This window comes from Salvelinus alpinus, chromosome 13 (genome assembly GCF_045679555.1).
Source record: "Salvelinus alpinus chromosome 13, SLU_Salpinus.1, whole genome shotgun sequence".
NCBI lineage: Eukaryota > Metazoa > Chordata > Actinopteri > Salmoniformes > Salmonidae > Salvelinus > Salvelinus alpinus.
This window is the reverse complement of record NC_092098.1, coordinates 5782923-5805143: the sequence shown is the minus strand read 5'-3', so window position 1 is coordinate 5805143 and position 22221 is coordinate 5782923. Positions and strand designations below refer to the sequence as shown.

The 22221-nt window shown below is 42.8% G+C and overlaps 1 protein-coding gene across 1 annotated transcript in view; it reads left to right on the top strand.

Annotated features, from left to right (window-relative positions):
• Nucleotides 1-12799, top strand: part of LOC139538032 (eukaryotic initiation factor 4A-I-like) — a 38739-nt gene extending 25940 nt beyond the window's left edge. The window contains exons 8-11 of the mRNA XM_071339947.1: nucleotides 3204-3341; nucleotides 5412-5501; nucleotides 5874-5953; nucleotides 11743-12799. Of these exons, the coding sequence (XP_071196048.1) occupies nucleotides 3204-3341; nucleotides 5412-5501; nucleotides 5874-5953; nucleotides 11743-11887 (453 nt within the window). The 3' untranslated portion in view covers nucleotides 11888-12799. The remainder of the gene's footprint in view (nucleotides 1-3203; nucleotides 3342-5411; nucleotides 5502-5873; nucleotides 5954-11742) is intronic.
• Nucleotides 12800-22221: the final 9422 nt, after the last annotated feature.

Below are 22221 nucleotides of genomic sequence, written 5' to 3'. Positions count from 1 at the left end.
TATTTTATTGGTTGAGTGCCTGTGTTACAACTACAGTATGAAACAGAAAGCATATGTGTTGGAACACGGTAACAGCTTTTTATAATGACAACATTTTTTTTTTTAAATACCCCAACCACGAGCCGTCTAATGATGAAAACATCTGTAACCTAAACATCATTAGAAGTGCCAAGTGGCCTTGTTAAAATCAGAACAAAAGCAATAATGGCGTTATAGTGGGCTCCAAATGTATTGAGACAGTAAACAAAACGTGTTTAGGTTGAGTTTCGGGGTGATTATCAGCTGTGAAATGCACTTTCACTTGTCGAGAGAAGGAGCGGAGCAGGCCCTACTGTCTGGAGAAGGAGGGGCAACGGGGGGAACCATAAAAATATGACACGCCCTCCTAAAACTGGTTAGAACTCCAGTTCTGATACTGTATGTAACTGTCGATTTTTGCAACCCCCCCCCCCCCCCCCTTCACTAGTAACTGTTCTGATCACATACAGTTGTAGTCGGAAGTTTACACACACGATAGCCAAATGCATTTAAATTCAGTTTTTCACAATTCCTGACATTTAATCCTAGTAAAAATTCCCTGTTTTAGGTCAGTTAGGATCACCACTTTATTTTAAGAATGTGAAATGTCAGAATAATAGTAGAGAGAATTATTTATTTCAGCTTTTATTTCTTTCATCACATTCCCAGTGGGTCAGAAGTTTACATACACTCAATTAGTATTTGGTAGCATTGCCTTTAAATTCTTTAACTTGGGTCAAACGTTTCAGGTAGCCTTCTACAAGCTTCCCACAATAAGTTGGGTGAATTTTGTCCCATTCCTCCTGACAGAGCTGGTGTACCTGAGTCAGGTTTGTAGGCCTCCTTGCTCGCACACCCTTTTTCAGTTCTGCCCACAAATGTTCTATGGGATTGAGGTCAGGGCTTTGTGATGGCCACTCCCATACCTTGACTTTGTTGTCCTTAAGCCTTTTTGCCACATCTTTGAAAGTATGCTTGGGGTCATTGTCCATTTGGAAGACCCATTTGCGACCAAGCTTTAACTTCCTGACTGATGTCTTGAGATGTTGCTTCACTATATCCACATAATTTTCCTCCATAATTTTCCTATTTTCATCTATTTTGTGAAGTGCACCAGTCCCTCCTGCAGGAAAGCACGCCCACAACATGATGCTGCCACCCCCGTGCTTTACGGTTGGGATGGTGTTCTTCGGCTTGCAAGCCTCCCCCTTTTTCCTCCAAACATAACGATGGTCATTATGGCCAAACAGTTCTATTTTTGTTTCATCAGACCAGAGGACATTTCTCCAAAAAGTACAATCTTTGTCCCATGTGCAGTTGCAAACTGTAGTCTGGCTTTTTTTATGGCGGTTTTGGAGCAGTGGCTTCTTCCTTGCTGAGTGGCCTTTCAGGTTATGTCGATATAGGACTCATTTTACTGTGGATATAGATACTTTTGTACCTGTTTCCTCTAGCATCTTCACAAGGTCCTTTGCTGTTGATTGATTTGCACTTGTCGCACCAAAGTACGTTCATCTCTAGGAGACAGAACGCGTCTCCTTCCTGAGCGGTATGACGGCTGCGTGGTCCCATGGTGTTTATACTTGCGTACTATTATTTGTACAGATGAACGTGGTACCTTCAGGCATTTGGAAATTGCTCTCAAGGATGAACCTGACTTGTGGAGGTCTACAATTGTTTTTCTGAGGTCTTGGCTGATTTCTTTAGATTTTCCCATGATGTCAAGCAAAGAGGCACTGAGTTTGAAGGTAGGGCTTGAAATACATCCACAGGTACACCTCCAATTGACTGAAATAATGTAAATTAGCCTATCAGAAGCTTCTAAAGCCATCATTTTCTGGAATTTTCCAAGCTGTTTAAAGGCACAGTCAACTTAGTGTATGTAAACTTCTGACCCACTGGAATTGTGATACAGTGAAATAATCTGTATGTAAACAGTTGTTGGACAAATGACTTGTGTCATGCACAAAGTAGATGTCTTAACCGACTTGCCAAAACGATTCTTTGTTGTCAATAAATGTGTGGCGTGGTTGCAAAACGAGTTTTAATGACTCCAACCTTAGTGTATGTAAACTTCCGACTTCAACTGTAGAATACTAATCAGTAAGCAGGTTTCCAATGACTCAGGTTTATTAGACAAAAGCTCAAATCTTTGCGACATCTGTAATGGAAACGGCAGATAGAAAACATTTTCTAAAGATTAAAAAAAAATGTTTTTACATACGTTCAACAGGGGTTGATTTTTCTTTTGTGGAACTTTTGTTGTGACAAATTATGCTGGAAACGGTTTTTGCTGAATCATTTTGAAGTCGTGGGGCACGTGGTGTCATCACGTAACTATAAAGCTCCACATTTAATTCTAAATTATACTGCTTGCAAAATCAGTTTTTCGAACTATAAAAAATGTTTTTGTTGCAGGACAATGATTGTCCTGACTTTCAAGAATGCCAGAATTGCTTCGCTTTTCTTTTCTGGTTGGCTGGCAAGTTTCACCGCTACAGGAGTGCAAGTTTCACCATGCCACGGATCGTGGCATACGTTAACACATGACAATTATTAGAATATGGCAAATATTAGTCAATTATTGCATTCTATTTATGCTGGTATGAGGGCATACAGGCTGTCGGCAATGTATTCATGCGCAATTTAATGGTAACACTTTATTCACTTCATTCTTTTTCGACACTGTAGGGTTTTTGCGAAAGTGTGATGTAAAGTGTAACATCATTATATCCAGCTGAGTTTATCGATACAGGATATTTCAATGAAACGCACCGTAGCAGGAAATTGTCGCATGTATTTTCTATGCAAGCATTCTAAATGTTGACCATCACTGGAAAGGTTAATGAAAACGTAGCTAGTGATGAGTTTAGAGATCGCCTCTCTTTCGTTAAACTTGTAGCACTTGATTATTTGATTATCAAGATGGTTGATTTTGTATGAAAATATCTTTCTACAGTGATACTAATAATGTATGGCTGTATCCTTTTAAGCACCCTTTTAAATGTTTTTGGGGTCCCAAGTTCCCGCCGTCTCCCATGCTGTTAGAGGAACGGCGTTCTTTGGCAAAGAAAGCAGACTGCTCTCCACCGTGGCTGGGATCTCTGTCCCTCTCCACTACTTAGCTTTAAAGCAACGTTACTCCCATGTCTTCGGTCTCAATTCAACCCCCTTTCCATTGTTAGGAGTGGAAGCTGGACACCCTGTGTGATCTGTACGAGACCCTGACCATCACCCAGGCTGTGATCTTCATCAACACCCGCAGGAAGGTGGACTGGCTGACTGAGAAGATGCATGCCAGGGACTTTACTGTCTCTGCCCTGGTAAGAGCTCCTGCACCTCCAGCTCTGTGTCCATGTCCCACAGTGTTGTCATACCTAACACCCAGGTATGTGTTTGGTGATGGACATATGGGTTGATAATGGTTAGTGTTATGTGCGTTGATGTTTTAGTAATAATATGTTGTCATATACCACTCAGGTATGTGGATGATGATGATGATGAACAAAGGCATACAGGGCCTTCAGAAAGTTTTCACACACCTTGACTTTTTCCACATTTTGTTGTGTTACAAAGTGGGATTAAAATGGATTTAATTGTCATTTTTTATCAACGATCTACATGAAATACTCAAAGTGGAAGAAAGATTCTAACATTGTATATAAAAAAAGACAAGCTAAATAAAAACCCGAATATATCTTGATTAGATTAGTGTTCAATCCCCTGTGTCAATACATGTTAGAATCTCCTTTGTCAGCAATTACAGCTGTGAGTCTTTCTGGGTAAGTCTCCCATTTATTATTTAAAAAACTCTTCAAGCTATGTCAAATTGCTTGTTGATCATTGCCCGACAATCATTTTCAGGCTATAACACAACAAAATGTGGAATAAGTGAAGAGGTATGAATACTTTCTAAAGGCATTGTATTATGTGACTTGTTAAGCAAATATCCAAACCTTTGCATTGCTTGCTCTCTGCTGTTTTAGGCTGGGTTTCTGTATTAGCACTTTGTGACATGCTGTTGTGAAAAGGGCTTTATAAATACATTTGATTTGAAACTCCTGGACGTATTTAGGCTTGCCATAACAAAGGTGTTAAATACTTTTTGACTCGAGACATTTCAGCTTTTCATTTTTTATTTATTTATAAACATTTTGAAAAACTTCATTCCAATTTGATATTATGGGGGCGTTGTGTGTAGGCCAGTGACAAACAAATCTAAATATGATACATTTTACATTTAGGCAGTAACACAACAGAATGTGGGAAAAGTCAAGGGGTGTGTGAATACTTTCTGAAAACTGGTAACAGTTTATCAGCTGGGTTTCCAGGTGCCGATTTATGCCTAGTCCTGGATTATAAGCACGATCTCTCGGACTAGCTTAATCTGTGTCTGGGAGAGTGAGTGGCACTGAGTCTTATCTGCCAGGGGGAGAGAGACAAAGCCATATTCATCCCAGCCGACTCTGCCGTGAGAGCAACAGGTTGGTCCACGCTATCGGCACAAACTCGTCATTGAGTTGAACACTTAATACGGGGCACAGGGTTGAAGTGTCTGTAATTTATCCTATTGCGATGTCATCGTTTACATAAAACACGTTAGTTTGCAATATCTACAGAAGCCACGGCCTTCGATCTCCACAGTATAGTTCCTATCTTTGTCACAATGTTCCTCCTGTACTTCTTGGTGCCTCTATTTGTGCAGAAAACATCCCGTTGATCTGGTTAGATCAGCATTTGTATGATTCCCATAGATCAGCATTTGTATGATTCCCATAGATCAGCATTTGATTGATTTCCATAGATCAGCATTTGTATGATTCCCATAGATCAGCATTTGTATGATTCCCATAGATCAGCATTTGATTGATTTCCATAGATCAGCATTTGATTGATTTCCATAGATCAGCATTAGTATGATTCCCATAGATCAGCATTTGTATGATTCCCATAGATCAGCATTTGTATGATTCCCATAGATCAGCATTTGTATGATTCCCATAGATCAGCATTTGTATGATTCCCATAGATCAGCATTTGTATGATTCCCATAGATCAGCATTTGTATGATTCCCATAGATCAGCATTTGTATGATTCCCATAGATCAGCATTTGTATGATTCCCATAGATCAGCATTTGTATGATTCCCATAGATCAGCATTTGTATGATTTCCATAGATCAGCATTTGATTGATTCCCATAGATCAGCATTTGTTGTGTCTTTTTTATGATTTTTGTAACTGTTTGATCTTGGTACGGTATCGAGATTCATGAAATGCTTGTGGCGTTCGTTCACTAAGGTGATGTCAGATGCAGGCTAACTATCTTTTCTGACTGTAAGTGGCTCGGTTTAAGAGTGTCTGCTAAATGTAACGTCGTCCTTCCTCCCCAGCACGGTGACATGGACCAGAAGGAGAGGGACCTGATCATGAGGGAGTTCCGCTCTGGCTCCAGCCGTGTCCTCATCACCACAGATCTGCTGGTGAGTTGAGTTCAGGACTACCTTGGTAGAGCACGCTGTGCCCTGAATCTTTTCATATGTTGGATGTAAAATTATGTTAATATCTTATTATATTAATTGAATGTGTAAGTGGGCTCTATATGATTTATTTAATTAGCCTACTCTTAATGAACAGTGATGACAAAGTTTGAATCAAGTGGCAACATGTATACATTTTTAGTATGTGATCACTGTTGGATCTGAACCCATAACCTTTGGCATTGCTATCACCACACTCTCTTACCAACTGATCCACACAGGACTAAACTAGCCTGCGCCCGTGTTCAGGGTAATAAAGCAATGGCAGCTAGAGGTCAGGCATGGCAGGAGTGTTGATCATGTTTTTCCTTTCAGGCCCGAGGAATTGACGTTCAGCAGGTGTCTCTGGTTATCAACTATGACCTGCCGACCAACCGTGAGAACTACATTCACAGGTAGGAGGGACCCTTAGGGATGGGCGGTATAGCGTATTTTACTATATACTGGTATTGATGCAGAAGCCTGAATGTTTGGTTTGTTAAATGTGATATGCTACTCCACTAAATGTGATATGCTACGACCACTTGCGCTCAGTCTGCATGGTTAATACAGCACTTGCGACAAGATGTTGATGACAACGATGCTCATTTCCACTTTGCTTCTTAATATAAATCCACAAGCGTTCTATAATTACACTATTAGGTTGTGTGTCTTGCGGTGTGCAAACAGCTCGTGTCTTTTTTTAGCAAGTTGTTGCTAAAATTGTATAGTTTTAGCCGCTAATGCTAATCGGCAGTTAGCTAATACATTTACTGAGTCGGAGCAAACGTAACTAGCTAATACAGCCTGATACCAGTGCTGGTGTAGGCCTAAGTCATCATTGTTTTTGTGCAACAGTATCTTCTAAATCAAAGAGGAATAGGCGAAGCATGAAAATGTTAGCTATATAGAACAGGGCTCCGGGCAGCCGAGCGGAAATGGAGGAAAACTCGCCTCCCTGCGGACCTGGCATCCTTTCACTCCCTCCTCTCTACATTCTCCTCTTCTGTCTCTGCTGCTAAAGCCAATTTCTACCACTCTAAATTCCAAGCATCTGCCTCTAACCCTAGGAAGCTCTTTGCCACCTTCTCCTCCCTCCTGAATCCTCCTCCCCCTCCTCCCCCCTCCTCCCTCTCTGCTGATGACTTCGTCAACCATTTTGAAAAGAAGGTCGACGACATCCGATCCTCGTTTGCTAAGTCAAACGACACCGCTGGTTCTGCTCACACTGCCCTACCCTGTGCTTTGACCTCTTTCTCCCCTCTCTCTCCAGATGAAATCTCGCGTCTTGTGACGGCCGGCCGCCCAACAACCTGCCCGCTTGACCCTATCCCCTCCTCTCTTCTCCAGACCATTTCCGGAGACCTTCTCCCTTACCTCACCTCGCTCATCAACTCATCCTTGACCGCTGGCTACGTCCCTTCCGTCTTCAAGAGAGCGAGAGTTGCACCCCTTCTGAAAAAACCTACACTCGATCCCTCCGATGTCAACAACTACAGACCAGTATCCCTTCTTTCTTTTCTCTCCAAAACTCTTGAACGTGCCGTCCTTGGCCAGCTCTCCTGCTATCTCTCTCAGAATGACCTTCTTGATCCAAATCAGTCAGGTTTCAAGACTAGTCATTCAACTGAGACTGCTCTTCTCTGTGTCACGGAGGCGCTCCGCACTGCTAAAGCTAACTCTCTCTCCTCTGCTCTCATCCTTCTAGACCTATCGGCTGCCTTTGATACTGTGAACCATCAGATCCTCCTCTCCACCCTCTCCGAGCTGGGCATCTCCGGCGCGGCCCACGCTTGGATTGCGTCCTACCTGACAGGTCGCTCCTACCAGGTGGCGTGGCGAGAATCTGTCTCCGCACCACGTGCTCTCACCACTGGTGTCCCCCAGGGCTCTGTTCTAGGCCCTCTCCTATTCTCGCTATACACCAAGTCACTTGGCTCTGTCATATCCTCACATGGTCTCTCCTATCATTGCTATGCAGACGACACACAATTAATCTTCTCCTTTCCCCCCTCTGATAACCAGGTGGTGAATCGCATCTCTGCATGTCTGGCAGACATATCAGTGTGGATGACGGATCACCACCTCAAGCTGAACCTCGGCAAGACGGAGCTGCTCTTCCTCCCGGGGAAGGACTGCCCGTTCCATGATCTCACCATCACGGTTGACAACTTCATTGTGTCCTCCTCCCAGAGTGCTAAGAACCTTGGCGTGATCCTGGACAACACCCTGTCGTTCTCAACTAACATCAAGGCGGTGACCCGTTCCTGTAGGTTCATGCTCTACAACATTCGCAGAGTACGACCCTGCCTCACGCAGGAAGCGGCGCAGGTCCTAATCCAGGCACTTGTCATCTCCCGTCTGGATTACTGCAACTCGCTGTTGGCTGGGCTCCCTGCCTGTGCCATTAAACCCCTACAACTCATCCAGAACGCCGCAGCCCGTCTGGTGTTCAACTTTCCCAAGTTCTCTCACGTCACCCCGCTCCTCCGCTCTCTCCACTGGCTTCCAGTTGAAGCTCGCATCCGCTACAAGACCATGGTGCTTGCCTACGGAGCTGTGAGGGGAACGGCACCTCCGTACCTTCAGGCTCTGATCAGGCCCTACACCCAAACAAGGGCACTGCGTTCATCCACCTCTGGCCTGCTCGCCTCCCTACCTCTGAGGAAGTACAGTTCCCGCTCAGCCCAGTCAAAACTGTTCGCTGCTCTGGCACCCCAATGGTGGAACAAACTCCCTCACGACGCCAGGTCAGCGGAGTCAATCACCACCTTCCGGAGACACCTGAAACCCCACCTCTTTAAGGAATACCTAGGATAGGATAAAGTAATCCTTCTAACCCCCCCCCCCTTAAAAGAGTTAGATGCACTATTGTAAAGTGGTTGTTCCACTGGATATCATAAGGTGAATGCACCAATTTGTAAGTCGCTCTGGATAAGAGCGTCTGCTAAATGACTTAAATGTAAATGTAAATGTAAATGTATATGAAGTAGCTAAGAGAAAACATTTAATGTAGCTTGATTATAGGGTCCCCTAGGTAACACTGACCAACACTTTGGTTCCTACCCTGTCACAATAATTCCTCCCTGGGCTTTTTCATTCATTGTCATGTCAAACAACACTGTATTCAAAGTGCTCACTATTGTGTTGTAACTATAGAATTTGAATAATCATTCTATTGCCTTGATTCCAACAGTTCACCCAAGTGTTTTGATCTAAATCGCAATTATACTGTTTTGGTAAATTTGAGATTTTATGGGCACATATCATGCAGCCCTATGTAGCAGTGTGGAAATGATCTCAAAGGAGTGCAGAAATTGATTAAAATGCTGAGTATTTAGTTTGATTTAACAATATTAAGCAATCAGAATGGAGAAAGCCCCATTGAAATCACTTAGTGGGGAATTCCGACCCGAGTTATGCGTAAATTTAACGGAATTCCCTTTTTATGCACTTTTCTATCAATGCGTATTCTGCCCTTAAATTTAAGCATGAGAATAGCATGCTATTCACCCGCTTTTCGTTTGGGCTGAATATCAAAGATATTGGTGGAGCTGCGTCTACAGATACTGTATTCTCACCGTGACTAAATTCCAACATAATTCCACCACCTTTACGGACGATGAAACCTGTCAGTTCCATGCGGAACATTTTTTTAAATATAGGGAACACCATTCTCCATGCATTGTAATTGATAAAAGCAAATTGATAAGAGCTATTGATAAGAACTAGGTAAATGAGTAAGACGTTTTTAAATAAGGCATTTGTAAATATAAATTACAATTGTTTTAGATCTATTTTTCCTTAACGATGGAGACAAATGTGAAACCAGTCATATGGCAGTAATTTCCACAATGAAGTTTATATGAAATGCTGGCCTTGGGATAACATTTGGAGACGCAAGCTATAGGCCTCTGCAGCCATGCGCAAATTACAGTATAGCAACAAACCTAAAGAGTTGATTCATGATTTCTAGAATGTTTTAATTATACCCAGACTTTTCACTGTATTTTTTACAATTTGTATCGTGTTAAATATTAGCTACTATCAGTAGCCACTGTCAGGTATACCCGCATACATTTACAGTGCCTTCAGAAAGTAGGCTATAAAAATGGCACCTTGAGGAAAACCTGGTTCAGGCTGCTTTCCAACACACTGGGAGACTAATTCACCTTTTAGCAGGACATTAACCTAAAACACAAGGCCAAATCTATACTGGAGTTGCTTAACAAGATGACATTGAATGTTCCGGAGTGGCCTAGTTACAGTTTTTACTTAAAATTGGCTTGAAAATCTATGGCAAGATTTGAAAATGGCTGTCTAGCAAAAAACAACTTGACAGAGCTTGAAGAATTTAAGAATAATGTGCAAATATTGTACAATCCAGGTGTGCAAAGCTCTTGCAATGTTTTTGATTCATCCGCAGTTTTCTCCTTTCACAGCCATTAAACTCTGTAACGGTTTTAAAGTCACCATTGTCCTCCTGGTGAAATCCCTAAGTGATTTCCTTCCTCTCTGAGTTAGGAAGGACGCCTGTTTCTTTGTAGTGACTGGGTGTATGGATTAGGGTCGTCCCCGACCCCCCAAAATATTGGTTGACCGACCGTAGTCTCTTCTTTCGACCAATCGATTGGTTGACATGTTTAAACGTGTACTCTTCCATATATAGACACACACTTTGTGTTTTAATAAAATCAACTATATCTACTGAACTTGTCTGATGCTTTAAGCATGCAGTTTGATTAAATAATTAAGACCGACAAATGTCTCGAGGAAGCCAGAGATCAAGATGGTCTAACCAGAAGAAAAAAACGTGTCTCCCCCCTTGCGCATGCTGAATGAATGCGGAATAAATTTAATTCAACCGTTGAAACGATTGTCAATGAGGTTTTCAGTACATTTATCTAAAGCCATCCTTTTAAATTTGCTGTACCTTTTTAAAAAACACTCACTAACGCTTCAGAATATTAGGGATCAATGAAAGAAAGCCATGTAAATACACTCATTCCTCTCCTTTTCAGCACCAATTGATCCTGATACTCTGATTGTTCAATCCATGAAATATTGGAAGGTGAGAAAGTTGTACAATAGGTTGGAGCAAAAATAAGTTGATGTTGGCTAGTGAACAATGCCGGGAAAATGCAAAACAAACTTGGTGCAAAACGAACTTCAGAAGTAATCAAGGCACAAGTGAATTTTTCCCAGTACTTTTGGTCCCTTAAAAGGGGGGGGACTATGTACAACAATTGCTGTAATTTCTAAACGGTTCACCCGATATGGATGAAAATACCCGAAAAGTAAGGCTGATAGTCTGCACTTTAACTTCCTTGTATCATTTCAATTCCAAAGAGCTGAAGTACAGAGGCAAAACAACAATGTGTCACTGTCCCAATACTTTTGGAGCTCACTGTAATTAAAACATTCCAGAAATCATAAATGAACTCTGTAGGTTTGGCGTTATACTGTCATTTGTGCATGGCTACAGAAGCCTATAGCTCGGATCTCCAAATTTCACCCCAAGTTACAAGGCCAGCATTTCATGAACTTCACTGTGGGAAAAGGTGATATGTTGATATGCTTCAGTTTGCTACCCTATGACTGGTTTCACATTTATTTCGATTTATTTACAATCCCCTTATCCAAACGGTTTACTCATTTACCTAGCTCTAATCAATAGTGCATGGAGAATGGTGTTATTTCTGTTGGATAAAATAAAGATGTTCCACTTGGAACCGACAAGTTGCTCGACGTTATTCATTGTGCCTAAAGGTATTGGAATTATGAGGGAATTAGGGTATAGGTCAGAATACGGCGTATAAAGACACCTTTGCCACAACTTCATTTTTTGGATCTCCACCCCAGAATGAACAGCGTGTGAATAGCACGCTATTCTCATGCTTAAATTAAAGGTCAGAATATGCATAGAGAGAGGTGCATACAAAGGGAATTATGTATAATTCACGTGTGCTTAACTCGGGTTTGAATTCCACCCGTAGAATCTGTTGCCACCCTAAGGTCATGCACTAGTTATAAAGCAAATGAATCAGGAATTCCCAGTTTTTTTTTACATTTCCAGATTTTTCTATATTGATCTGCTCACATTCCTCCTGGTTTGTTCATTTCATGTTTATTTCACTACTGTTTTAATTCTAAATGCAGAGCGGCAGGGTTCATATTAACCTTGTCTTTAATTGTTGTGTGCCAGGATCGGGCGAGGAGGCCGTTTCGGAAGGAAGGGTGTCGCCATCAACATGGTGACTGAGGAGGACAAGCGCACACTCCGAGACATTGAGACGTTCTACAACACCACAGTAGAAGAGATGCCCATGAATGTGGCTGACCTGATCTAGAGTAGAGTACCCTGCCCCTGGCACCCTGCCTACTGGTGGTCTACAATGCCACTATCATCATCTCACTATTCTCTAAAACCTCCCATTTCCTACCTATCACCCACCTATATTCCCACCTATCCAAGCCTCTCCCGTGTATCCCAATTTTGCGCTCTTAAATGGGGTAGGGGAACCCCCGGTTTCCCTCCTTTTCCATGCCCTCTGCGGTCCCTCAGCTCAGCCCCACTCATTTGGTTCTCTATGGCTTGAAGGAAAGAGACCACCTCTCCTGCTAGCCTTGCATAATAAAAACCTAGAATTGTATGTTTACTTGGCCACAGACGAGGATCAGTATGTTTGCATTAGCAGCAGACTTCATGTCCTTATGTTGTATACAAGGACCCCTCAATAGGAAATGGTCACTTCTTTGGGGAATGGGGATTGCGCTATGCAGTTGCAGTCTTTGTTATTTGCATTGGAGTTGTTATATTCTATCACTCTCCATTGCTGATATGTCTGCAGGAGAGTTTTTAAACAAACAAAGGATGACATAGTTTATAAAAAAATAAATAAAAAATCCTCCATGTGCCTCCTTGAAAGTAGAGCTATTCATTTGAACACTGTTAATGAGTGGTAAAGACACAAAATGTTGGTAGATATTTTGACTGAATATATAAAACTACCAATATTTAATTCTAAAGTGTATAATTTACATTTCACAAAGGTTGGCATTTTGGGGGAGAAACTGAAGGTGTACAGAGGGGGCTATTGGGAGTTTTGCTTTGGGTGCAAAGGCATTTGATGGACTACATGGAATGAAATTCCAGTATAAACATTTTATTTATTTTCCACACCTTTTTTTATTCATTAGTTTGGTTTCATTTTACAAATTGGGGGAGGGGGGTGACTTCAATAAAGTTACCAAATAAATAATGCGTCTTTTGCCAGTTATTTATCATCTTATTATAATCAGTAGCTATGTTTCCATTAACTTGTCCAGCGATTTTATTGAATTTTTTTGAATTTTGTCGACACTAACCAGGTTTCCATCCAACCTTATTATGCGAGTAAAGTACATGTTGCATAAAAGATGTCATGACAGGCCTGATGGAAACAGAACATTCTCCGGTTAACTTTCCAAATGCCGACAACAAAATACGCTAGACAAGGTGGGATCTTTTTGTGTCTACCAAATAACCATCATATTGAAGTAAACTTGGGTGTCACGCGATGAGGTGTTGTCCTCCCACAACGACTCATCGGGAAAGCGTGCAGTTTATTAGGCTACATATGAAATAAATGACGAACTTCACAGGGTGGTGAAAGTGCAATGTGATGAGCTTGATGCTCCTCTCCAATATCGAGGGTATTCATGGTTATATGATCATCAATGCTTGGCTACCGTTTGACAAATAAAAATAATATTGGTCTGCCAGATTCCATCGATCCAGGCCAGAAGGATCCACCGGCTGTGGCACTCTTCTGATGAGTGCACCCGGAGGATAACTCACAGCACGGTTGAGGAATCAGTGTTTAAGGGAACATGACTGAGAGCTGGTGGGAGTGACACAGGGAGGCCCTCCCTCGAAGACAACTTAACCGGCTTAGTGACGCCGCGGTGCCCAATACCGTGCGATTGGAGGAAATGCGGAAATGGATCAGCCTGGCAACTCAAGGTATAGGGCCTTTGGTAATAGGCCTTTGGTAATGGCAAGACCAGCAATACTTGGCTGGCTAATCCTTCCTCAGTGGGATTCAAGCAAGGCTAGTACATCGAAGGGCTTAAGTTGAGGGCCAATATTTATCCCACCCCGGAGATGCTTGCAAGAGGAAGGCAAGAGATGGATTCCTCATGCAGGCGCTGTCCAGACCCGTACGAATCTTGTTCACACATCTTGGGTCGATGCCCGTCGATCCAAAGAGCCTGCATAAATAGGCACAACAAGGTAATTTACCTATTAGCAACAGAAGCCGAAAGCAACGGATGGAACGTTATCAAGGAGATAAGTTTATTTTCCCAGAATGGGAAACTGAGGAAAACAGACTCGTGAAAAAAGCTGCAGCTTTGGTGGTCAATGTTACAGTGCCATACGAATTCAACTCTTGAGTTGGCTAGATCTAAAAAGATAACGCACTATCTCCATACTGCCCCAGAAATCCTAGAGAAGCTTCCAGGAGTCAACAAGGAAACATTTGGCTTCCCGGTAGGGACTAGGGCCATGTGGCCCACTCGTAACAACCAAGTGCTGCGACCCAAGGGAGTATAGCAGTCCCGAAGGGCAGCCTTCGCAAAGCTGGTAAGCCAGAGAGTCCTGCTGTACTCCATAGATCTGCTCGAGGAAAAGGCTTTGAGTGACGAGGGTGCTTAAACCACCCGGGGCTACATCAGGTCAAGTGGGTTTGACATTCCTTGGTACTCCTGACAACGAAAACCCCAATCACGATTGGGAGACAACTTTGGCGGTCGTCAGAGCAAGGGGGCACTCTGACGATTGTGCAGGCCGAAGGGAGTGAACAAGGGATGGCCTGGTAATGAAAGTGCCTTCTCTTCCGCTCACAACACACAGCCACCCACACCCACACAGAAACGAACACAAGGTAAGGTGCGAAGGGATGGAGCGGTAACAAGTATCACACACACACTCATATTGGCAAAGCTCAAACATTTTCTTATATAGTACCAGTCAAAAAATTTGGACACCTACTCATTCAAGGGTTTTTCTTTATTTTTACTATTTTCTACATAATAGTGAAGACATCAAAACTATGAAATAATACATGTGGAATCATGTAGTAACCACTCTTTGACTTGATAGCAGCTTTGCACACTTGGAATTCTCTCAACCAGCTTCACCTGGAATGCTTTTCCAACAGTCTTGAAGGAGTTCCCACACATGCTGAGCACTTGTTGGCTGCTTTTCCTTCACTCTGCGGTCCAACTCATCCCAAACCATCCCAATTGGATTGAGGTCAGGTGATTGTGGAGGCCAGGTCATCTGATGCAGGACTCCATCGCTCTCCTTCTTGGTCAAGTAGCCTTTACACAGCCTGGAGGTGTTTTGGGTCATTGTCCTGTTGAAAAACAAATGATAGTCCCACTAAGCGCAAACCAGATGGGATGGCGTATCACTGCAGAATGTTGTGGTAGCCATGTTGGATAAGTGTGCCTTGAATTGTAAATAAATCAGACAGTGTCACCAGCAAAGCACCCCCACACAATCACACCACCTCCTCCATGCTTCACAGTGGGAACCACACATGCGGAGATCATCCGTTCACCTATTCTGCATCTCACAAAGACACGGTGGTTGGATCTAAAAATCTCATATTTGGACTCATCTGACCAAAGTACAGATTTCCTCCGGTCTAATGCCCATTGCTCGTGTTTCTTGGCCCAAGCAAGTCTCTTCTTATTATTGGTGTCCTTTAGTAGTGGTTTCTTTGCAGCAATTTGACCATGAAGGCCTGATTCACGCAGGCTCCTCTGAACAGTTGATGTTGAGATGTGTCTGTTACTTGAACTCTGTGAAGCATTTCTTTGGGCTGCAATTTCTGAGGCTGGTAACTCTAATGAACTTATCCTCTGCAGCAGAGGTAACTCTGGGTCTTCCTTCCCTGTGGCGGTCCTCATGAGTGCCAGTTTCATCATAACGCTTGATGGTTTTTGTGACTGCACTTGAAGAAACTTTCAAAGTTCTTAAAATGTTCCGCATTGACTGACCTTCATGTCCTAAAGTTATGATGGACTTTCATTTCTCTTTGCTTATTTGAGCGGTTCTTGCCATAATATGGATTTGATATTTTACCAAATAGGGCTATCTTCTGTATACCCGCCTGACTGATTGGCTCAAATGTATTAAAAAGGAATTCCACAAATGTAAGTTTTAACAAGGCACACCTGTTAATTGAAATGCATTCCAGGTGACTACCTCATGAAACTGGTTGAGAGAATGCCAAGAGTGTGCAAAGATGTCATCAAGGCAAACGGTGGCTACTTTGAAGAATCTCAAATATAAAATATATTTAGATTTGTTTTTTGGTTACTACATGATTCCATATGTGTTATTTCATAGTTCTGATGTCTTCATTATTATTCTACAATGTAGAAAATAGTAAAAATAAAGAAAAACCCTTGAATGAGTAGGTGTGTCCAAACTTTTGACTGGTACTGTGCGTTCTTACAATGGCCGAGGGCGCTACCATCCGATTCCCAGACGAATAATCCCTCTTATGTTGCCCTCAGGTGTTTCAGAGTGTCAGACGGAGACAAGCAGTAAGAAAACGGATGCCCACCACAGCTGAAGGACGACCGATAGCATTGTCAGCCCCAGTGTCAAGCTCTCTTCTCCATGTAAGTAGTGCATAGCACATTGATGACTTTTTTTTATTTTTATTGGTCACATACACATGGTTAGCAGATGTTAATGCGAGTGTAGCAAAATACTTGTGCTTCTAGTTCCTACAGTGCAGTAATATCTAACAAGTATAATAGTCTACCCGGCTATGTGGTGCAACCGAATGACAAATTGATGATATTCAAAGGAGACGAGTCCCGTTTCTCTGGCGCTCCTCATGTCAAGTTAAGAAATCAAATGAAGCGGGGTAAACGGCGGGTAATATGACTCTCGAGGTAGCCAAATGGTGACACACTGCTATAAAATGGCCAGTGGAACGAAAGCTGGTCTCGTGTGTCATTTTTTTCATTCATAGAAGTCATATGTAAAGAAAGTAATTGAGTTTTTTAAGTATTTTGTAATGTAAAACCGATTAACATTGATAAAAATAGACAAAGTCAAAAAGGAAAAAATGCAGGGGCGCAACTTTCACTGGGGATGGGGGGGACATGTCCTTCCCCACATTCTGAAATATGCATTTTTGTCCCCCCGCAGTTTCATCATTAGAATGATATACAAAACGAGTTAACGGTGTGCTTTAGGACCATGCGGATGCCTCCGCGTGGTCAGGTAGGTTGTTTGGAGTCTTTATCCGTTTTTTATGTCACCCCAATTCTAAAACCCTGCAAAAATGTATTTCTGTGGATTGGTGGGAAGAGGTCCCTGGACCAATAACAGTTGGTTGTATTCATGCAAGTCATATTGGGTTAAATATATTGAAGTATAGGAAGTATTTTCAACATAAAAAGCCCTGGAAAGCGTTGCGGTTCCGACAGTATCCGGTGAGCTCTCGCTGGCCCTTGAAATTCCAGAAGAGAGGGTAGGGTGTAAATCTCTCCCCGGACAGTACCCATATCCGTAGCATCTCTACAAGGTGAACAGCCTCTGGCATGTTAGAACAAAGTATGTAAGGGAAGTCGGCAAGTCAGATCTAAAGGCTGGGTCGGTCGGGCTGGCGTGCGGAGCAGGGCTGGGCTCGAGCTGGGGAGAAGTCGATCTGAAGCCCTCCTCTCGCAACCGTCGGAAGTTCGTTGTGCGGCCCGTCTCGCGTACTCTCGTGCATGGTCTCGCAAGGGGCTGCGTGCGGAGGTTCGTCTGAGCAGTGACCCCGGGCGATGGCGGACCGGTGGGGGTTTGGTGCGGCGGTTGGCGGCGGCTACTCTGGACGCGTGCCAGGCCCTTCTCGTGGATCTCCCCAGCTACGGCGCTTGCCTGCCCTGTTCGCGTATGGGTCTCCGGCAGGTCGCCTTAGCCGGCGCCTACCAGCTGACTCAGAACTGGTGCGGACCAGGGGAATCCGACTGTTTAATTAAAACAAAGCATCGCGAAGGCCCGAGGTGGGTGTTGATGCGATGTGATTTCTGCCCAGTGCTCTGAATGTCAAAGTGAAGAAATTCAATGAAGCGCGGGTAAATGGTGGGAGTAACTATGACTTTCTTAAGGAGACCTTAGCCCAGGATGATAGTAAAAGGGGCATTAAGATACATTATAAGAAGGGGAACACATATATAAACATAAAAGACAGTTGCAGGTCGTAGGGCCATCTTACAAAACAGGTCCACTAGATAGGGCCTTACCCTCTAGAGTTTGCAAGGAGTGGTTCTCTAAGCTATGAGAAACTAACCGTGAGAGGCACACAGGCACGGCACATAGAATGCAGCATTCTGGGGATAATAATTACCCTCGTGGTGGCTAGATTCGAAAAGAGTGCAGGCCGAAGGGAGTAGACAAGGGGTCTTATTAGATGAATGCGGCTCGAACAAATCCCCGGCTCAGGCCAGGAGGAACAAAGGCGGTTGTCAGAGCATGAGGGCTCTCTGACGACGGTGCAGGTCGAAGGGAGTCAACAAGGGATGGCACGGTAATGAAAGTGACTTCCGCTCACAACACACATACACCCATACTCACACATACAGTTGAAGTCGGAAGTTTACATACACTTTAGCAAAATACATTTAAAATAATTTTTTCACAATTTCTGACATTTAATCCTAGTAAAAATTCCCTGTTTTATGTCAGTTAGGATCACCACTTTATTTTAAGAATGTGAAATGTCAGAATAATAGTAGAGAGAATGATCTATTTCAGCTTTTATTTCTTTCATCACATTCCCAGTGGGACAGAAGTTGACAGACACTCAATTAGTATTTGGTAGCATTGCCTTTAAATTGTTTAACTTGGGTCAAACGTTTCGGGTAGCCTTCCACAAGCTTCCCACAATAAGTTGGGTGAATTTTGGCCCATTCCTCTTGACAGAGTAACTGGTGTAACTGAGTCAGGTTTTCTAGGCCTCCTTGATCGCCACACGCTTTTTCAGTTCTGCCCACAAATCTTCTATGGGTTTGAGGTCAGGGTTTTGTGATGGCCACTCCAATACCTTGACTTTGCTGTCCTTAAACCATTTTGCCACAACTTTGGAAGTATGCTTGGGGTCATTGTCCATTTGGAAGACCCATTTGCGACCAAGCTTTAACTTCCTGACTGATGTCTTGAGATGTTGCTTCAATATATCCACATAATTTTCCTGCCTCATGATGCCATCTATTTTGTGAAGTGCACCAGACCCTCCTGCAGCAAAGCACCCCCACAACATGATGCTGCCACCCCTGTGCTTCACGGTTGGGATGGTGTTCTTCGGCTTGCAAGCCTCCCAAACATAACGATGGTCATTATGGCCAAACAGTTCTATTTTTGTTTCATCAGACCAGAGGACATTTCTTCAAAAAGTACGATCTTTGTCCCCATGTGCAGTTGCAAACCGTAGTCTGGCTTTTTTATGGCGGTTTTGGAACAGTGGCTTCTTCCTTGCTGAGTGGCCTTTCAGGTTATGTCGATATAGGACTCGTTTTACTGTCGATATAGATACTTTTGTACATGTTTCCTTCAGCATCTTCACAAGGTACTTTGCTGTTGTTCTGGGATCGATTTGCACTTTTCACACCAAAGTACATTAGCCTATCAGAAGCTTCTAAAGCCATGACATCATTTTCTGTAATTTTCCATGCTGTTTAAAGGCACAGTCAACTTAGTGTATGTTTACTTCTGACCCACTGGAATTGTGATACAGTGAATTATAAGTGAAATAATCTGTCTGTAAACAATTGTTGTAAAAATGACTTGTCATGCACAAAGTAGATGTCCTAACCGACTTGCCAAAACTATGGCTTGTTAACAAGAAATTTGTGGAGTGGTTGAAAAACGAGTTTTAATGACTCCAACCTAAGTGTATGTAAACTTCCGACTTCAACTGTATATGTACACTTGGTAAGGTGCGCGGGGGCAGAACAGTAACAAGTATCACAAACGCACACTCAAACCAGCAAAGCGCATGCTTCCATACATTGGCCGAGGGCGCTACCATCCGATTCCCAGCCAAGTAAAATCCCTCTTGTGTTGCTCTCAGGTGTTTCAGAGTGCTGGACAGAGACAAGCAGTAGGAAAAGGATGACCACCCCAGCTGAAGGATGCCGGATAGTAGCGCTATTCCTTGGCTCTCTCTTCTCCTGGTAAGTAGTGCGTGGCACATTGATGACTAGATAGGTCGACTGATGGCCAGTCTGTAAGCCGAAAAAGGGTCTACTTGACCATGTCGCTCAACCCGAATGACAAATTGATTATATTCAAAGGAGACAAGCGGTGCTCCTCATGTCAAAGTGAAGAAATTCAATGAAGTGGGGGAAAACGGCAGGTAATATGACTCTTAGTGTAGCCAAATGGTGACACACTGCTCTAAAATGGCCAGTGGAGCGAAAGGTGGTCTCTGTCATTTTTTCATTCATAGAAGTCATATGGGATGGAAGTAATTGAAACTTTTAAGAAAGTATTTGTCATGTAAAAACAAGTAACAGTCACAAAGCCAAAAAGTAATTGCTGTGGATTGGAGGGAAGAGGTCCCTGGACCAATAGTTCATGCAAGTCAATATTGGGTTAAAGCTATTGAAGTATAGGAAGTATTTTAGACATACAATTATATAAAATGTATCGAAATAAAATGGTGTATTCATGAAGGTATTATGGGTTGGAAGCTATTCAAGTTTTAAGGAAGTCAATTTTAATTGATCGAAAATCACCATAGTGAAAAAGTATATATTACAGTTGACTTGAGAGTTCTATGTCATTTGGTTGTTTTTCTAGGTTCCAATTGCAATTTTAAGATGGTCCCTGCCATAGAAATGACTGTAAATGGACTGAAAACAGAACGGAACCGAGAAAAGGGGTGTATGTAGCTTGTTCACTATCGTCAGGTGATTCAGAATATGTCATTTATTTCATCCTGGCATATTCTGTTAAAGAGGTATTGATGAGCAAAATCCGCATCTTTAATATAAAGCAGACTCATGAAGGAAATTGGGTTGCCTGCTTCCACACCAGTTTCAAGTCCTGTGACCCGCACATTGAATTTAAGAAAATAATTTTCGGTTTATTCTGTTTTCTCTTTTAGGAGCATGATTATCCCTTCCAATTTAGGTTGCGCTTTTTCCAGGTCATGGATTAGCACCTCTGTTGCATTGGCTGTCATGTCCAGACTTTCCACTTTAGTTGAAAAGTTATCCTCTTCAGCATGAGCACTGCCAATGATTCATTTAACATTTTTAGTGATAAGTCAAGGGCAGAGGTAATCTCCTCATGAACAATCTCTTGTATAGTAGCGGACAGCTCTTTCTGTTGTCTGGTGTTGAGAGCCTCCATGTTCCCACAGTTTAATTGTGGATGGACAAATTCTAGCTGCTGGAGCGAAATAGACCTGCTAGTTATTTCTTGTCACACAATGAATGTCCCACACCTTAGTATTTTGTTTAGTATTAGAAAATAATACATTTTAGGAAATAAGTCCATTAATTCATGGTAATTTGCAAAAGAAAGCCACGATAAGGCCACATGTTTCAATGCATGCCAACGGAACCGGATGTCAAAATTCGAACATATACACTGCATGACCAAAAGTTTGTGGACACCTGCTCGTCGAACATCTCATTCCAAAGTCATGGGCATTAATAGGGAGTTGGTCCCTCCATTGCTGCTATAACAACCTCCACTCTTCTGGGAAGGCTGTCCACTAGATGTTGGAACATTGCTGTGGGGACTTGCTTCCATTCAGCCACAAGAGCATTAGTGAGGTTGGGCGATTAGGCCTGGCTTGCAGTTGGCGTTCCAATTCACCCCAAAGGTGTTCGATGGGGTTGAGGTCAGGGCTCTCCAGTCAAGTTCTTCCACACTGATCTCAAAAAAACATTTCTGTATGGACCTCGTTTTGTGCAAGGGGCATTGTCATGCTGAAACAGGAAAGGAAAGGGCGTTCCCCAAACTGTTGCCACAAAGTTGGAAGCACAGAATAATCTAGAATGTCCTTGTATGCTGTAGCGTTAAGATTTCCCTTCACTGGAACTAAGGGGCCTAGCCCGAACCATGAAAAACAGCCCCAGACCATTATTCCTCCTCCACCAAACTACACAGTTGGCACTATGCATTGGGGCAGGTAGCGTTATCTTGGCATCCACCAAACCCAGATTTGTCCGTCGGGCTGCAAAAAAAAGAAAATGTGTCTCCACTGCTCGAAGAGTCCAATGGCGGTGAGATTTACACCACTCCAGCCGACGCTTGGCATTGTGCATGGTGATCTTAGGCTTGTGTGTGCGGCTGCTTGGCTATTCTACTGTCAATATTTGTCTATGGAGATTGCATGGCGATTTTATACACCTGTCAATAACGGGTGTGGCTGAAATAGCCAAATCCACTAATTTGAAGGGGTGTCCACATACTTTTGTATATATTGTGTATTTTGTGGAAAAGAGATGTTGTATCTTTCTAAATGATGCATCATGCTGCCTTGTTGACAACATGACCGAGCGGTGCAGATTACTGTTCTATTTGAGAAGGGTGCTCCTCCCTCACTGTTTTTGCCCATTTACGTCACTGGCTATAGACCTGTGCACTGCAGTTCAGCTTAATCGATCTCCCTCA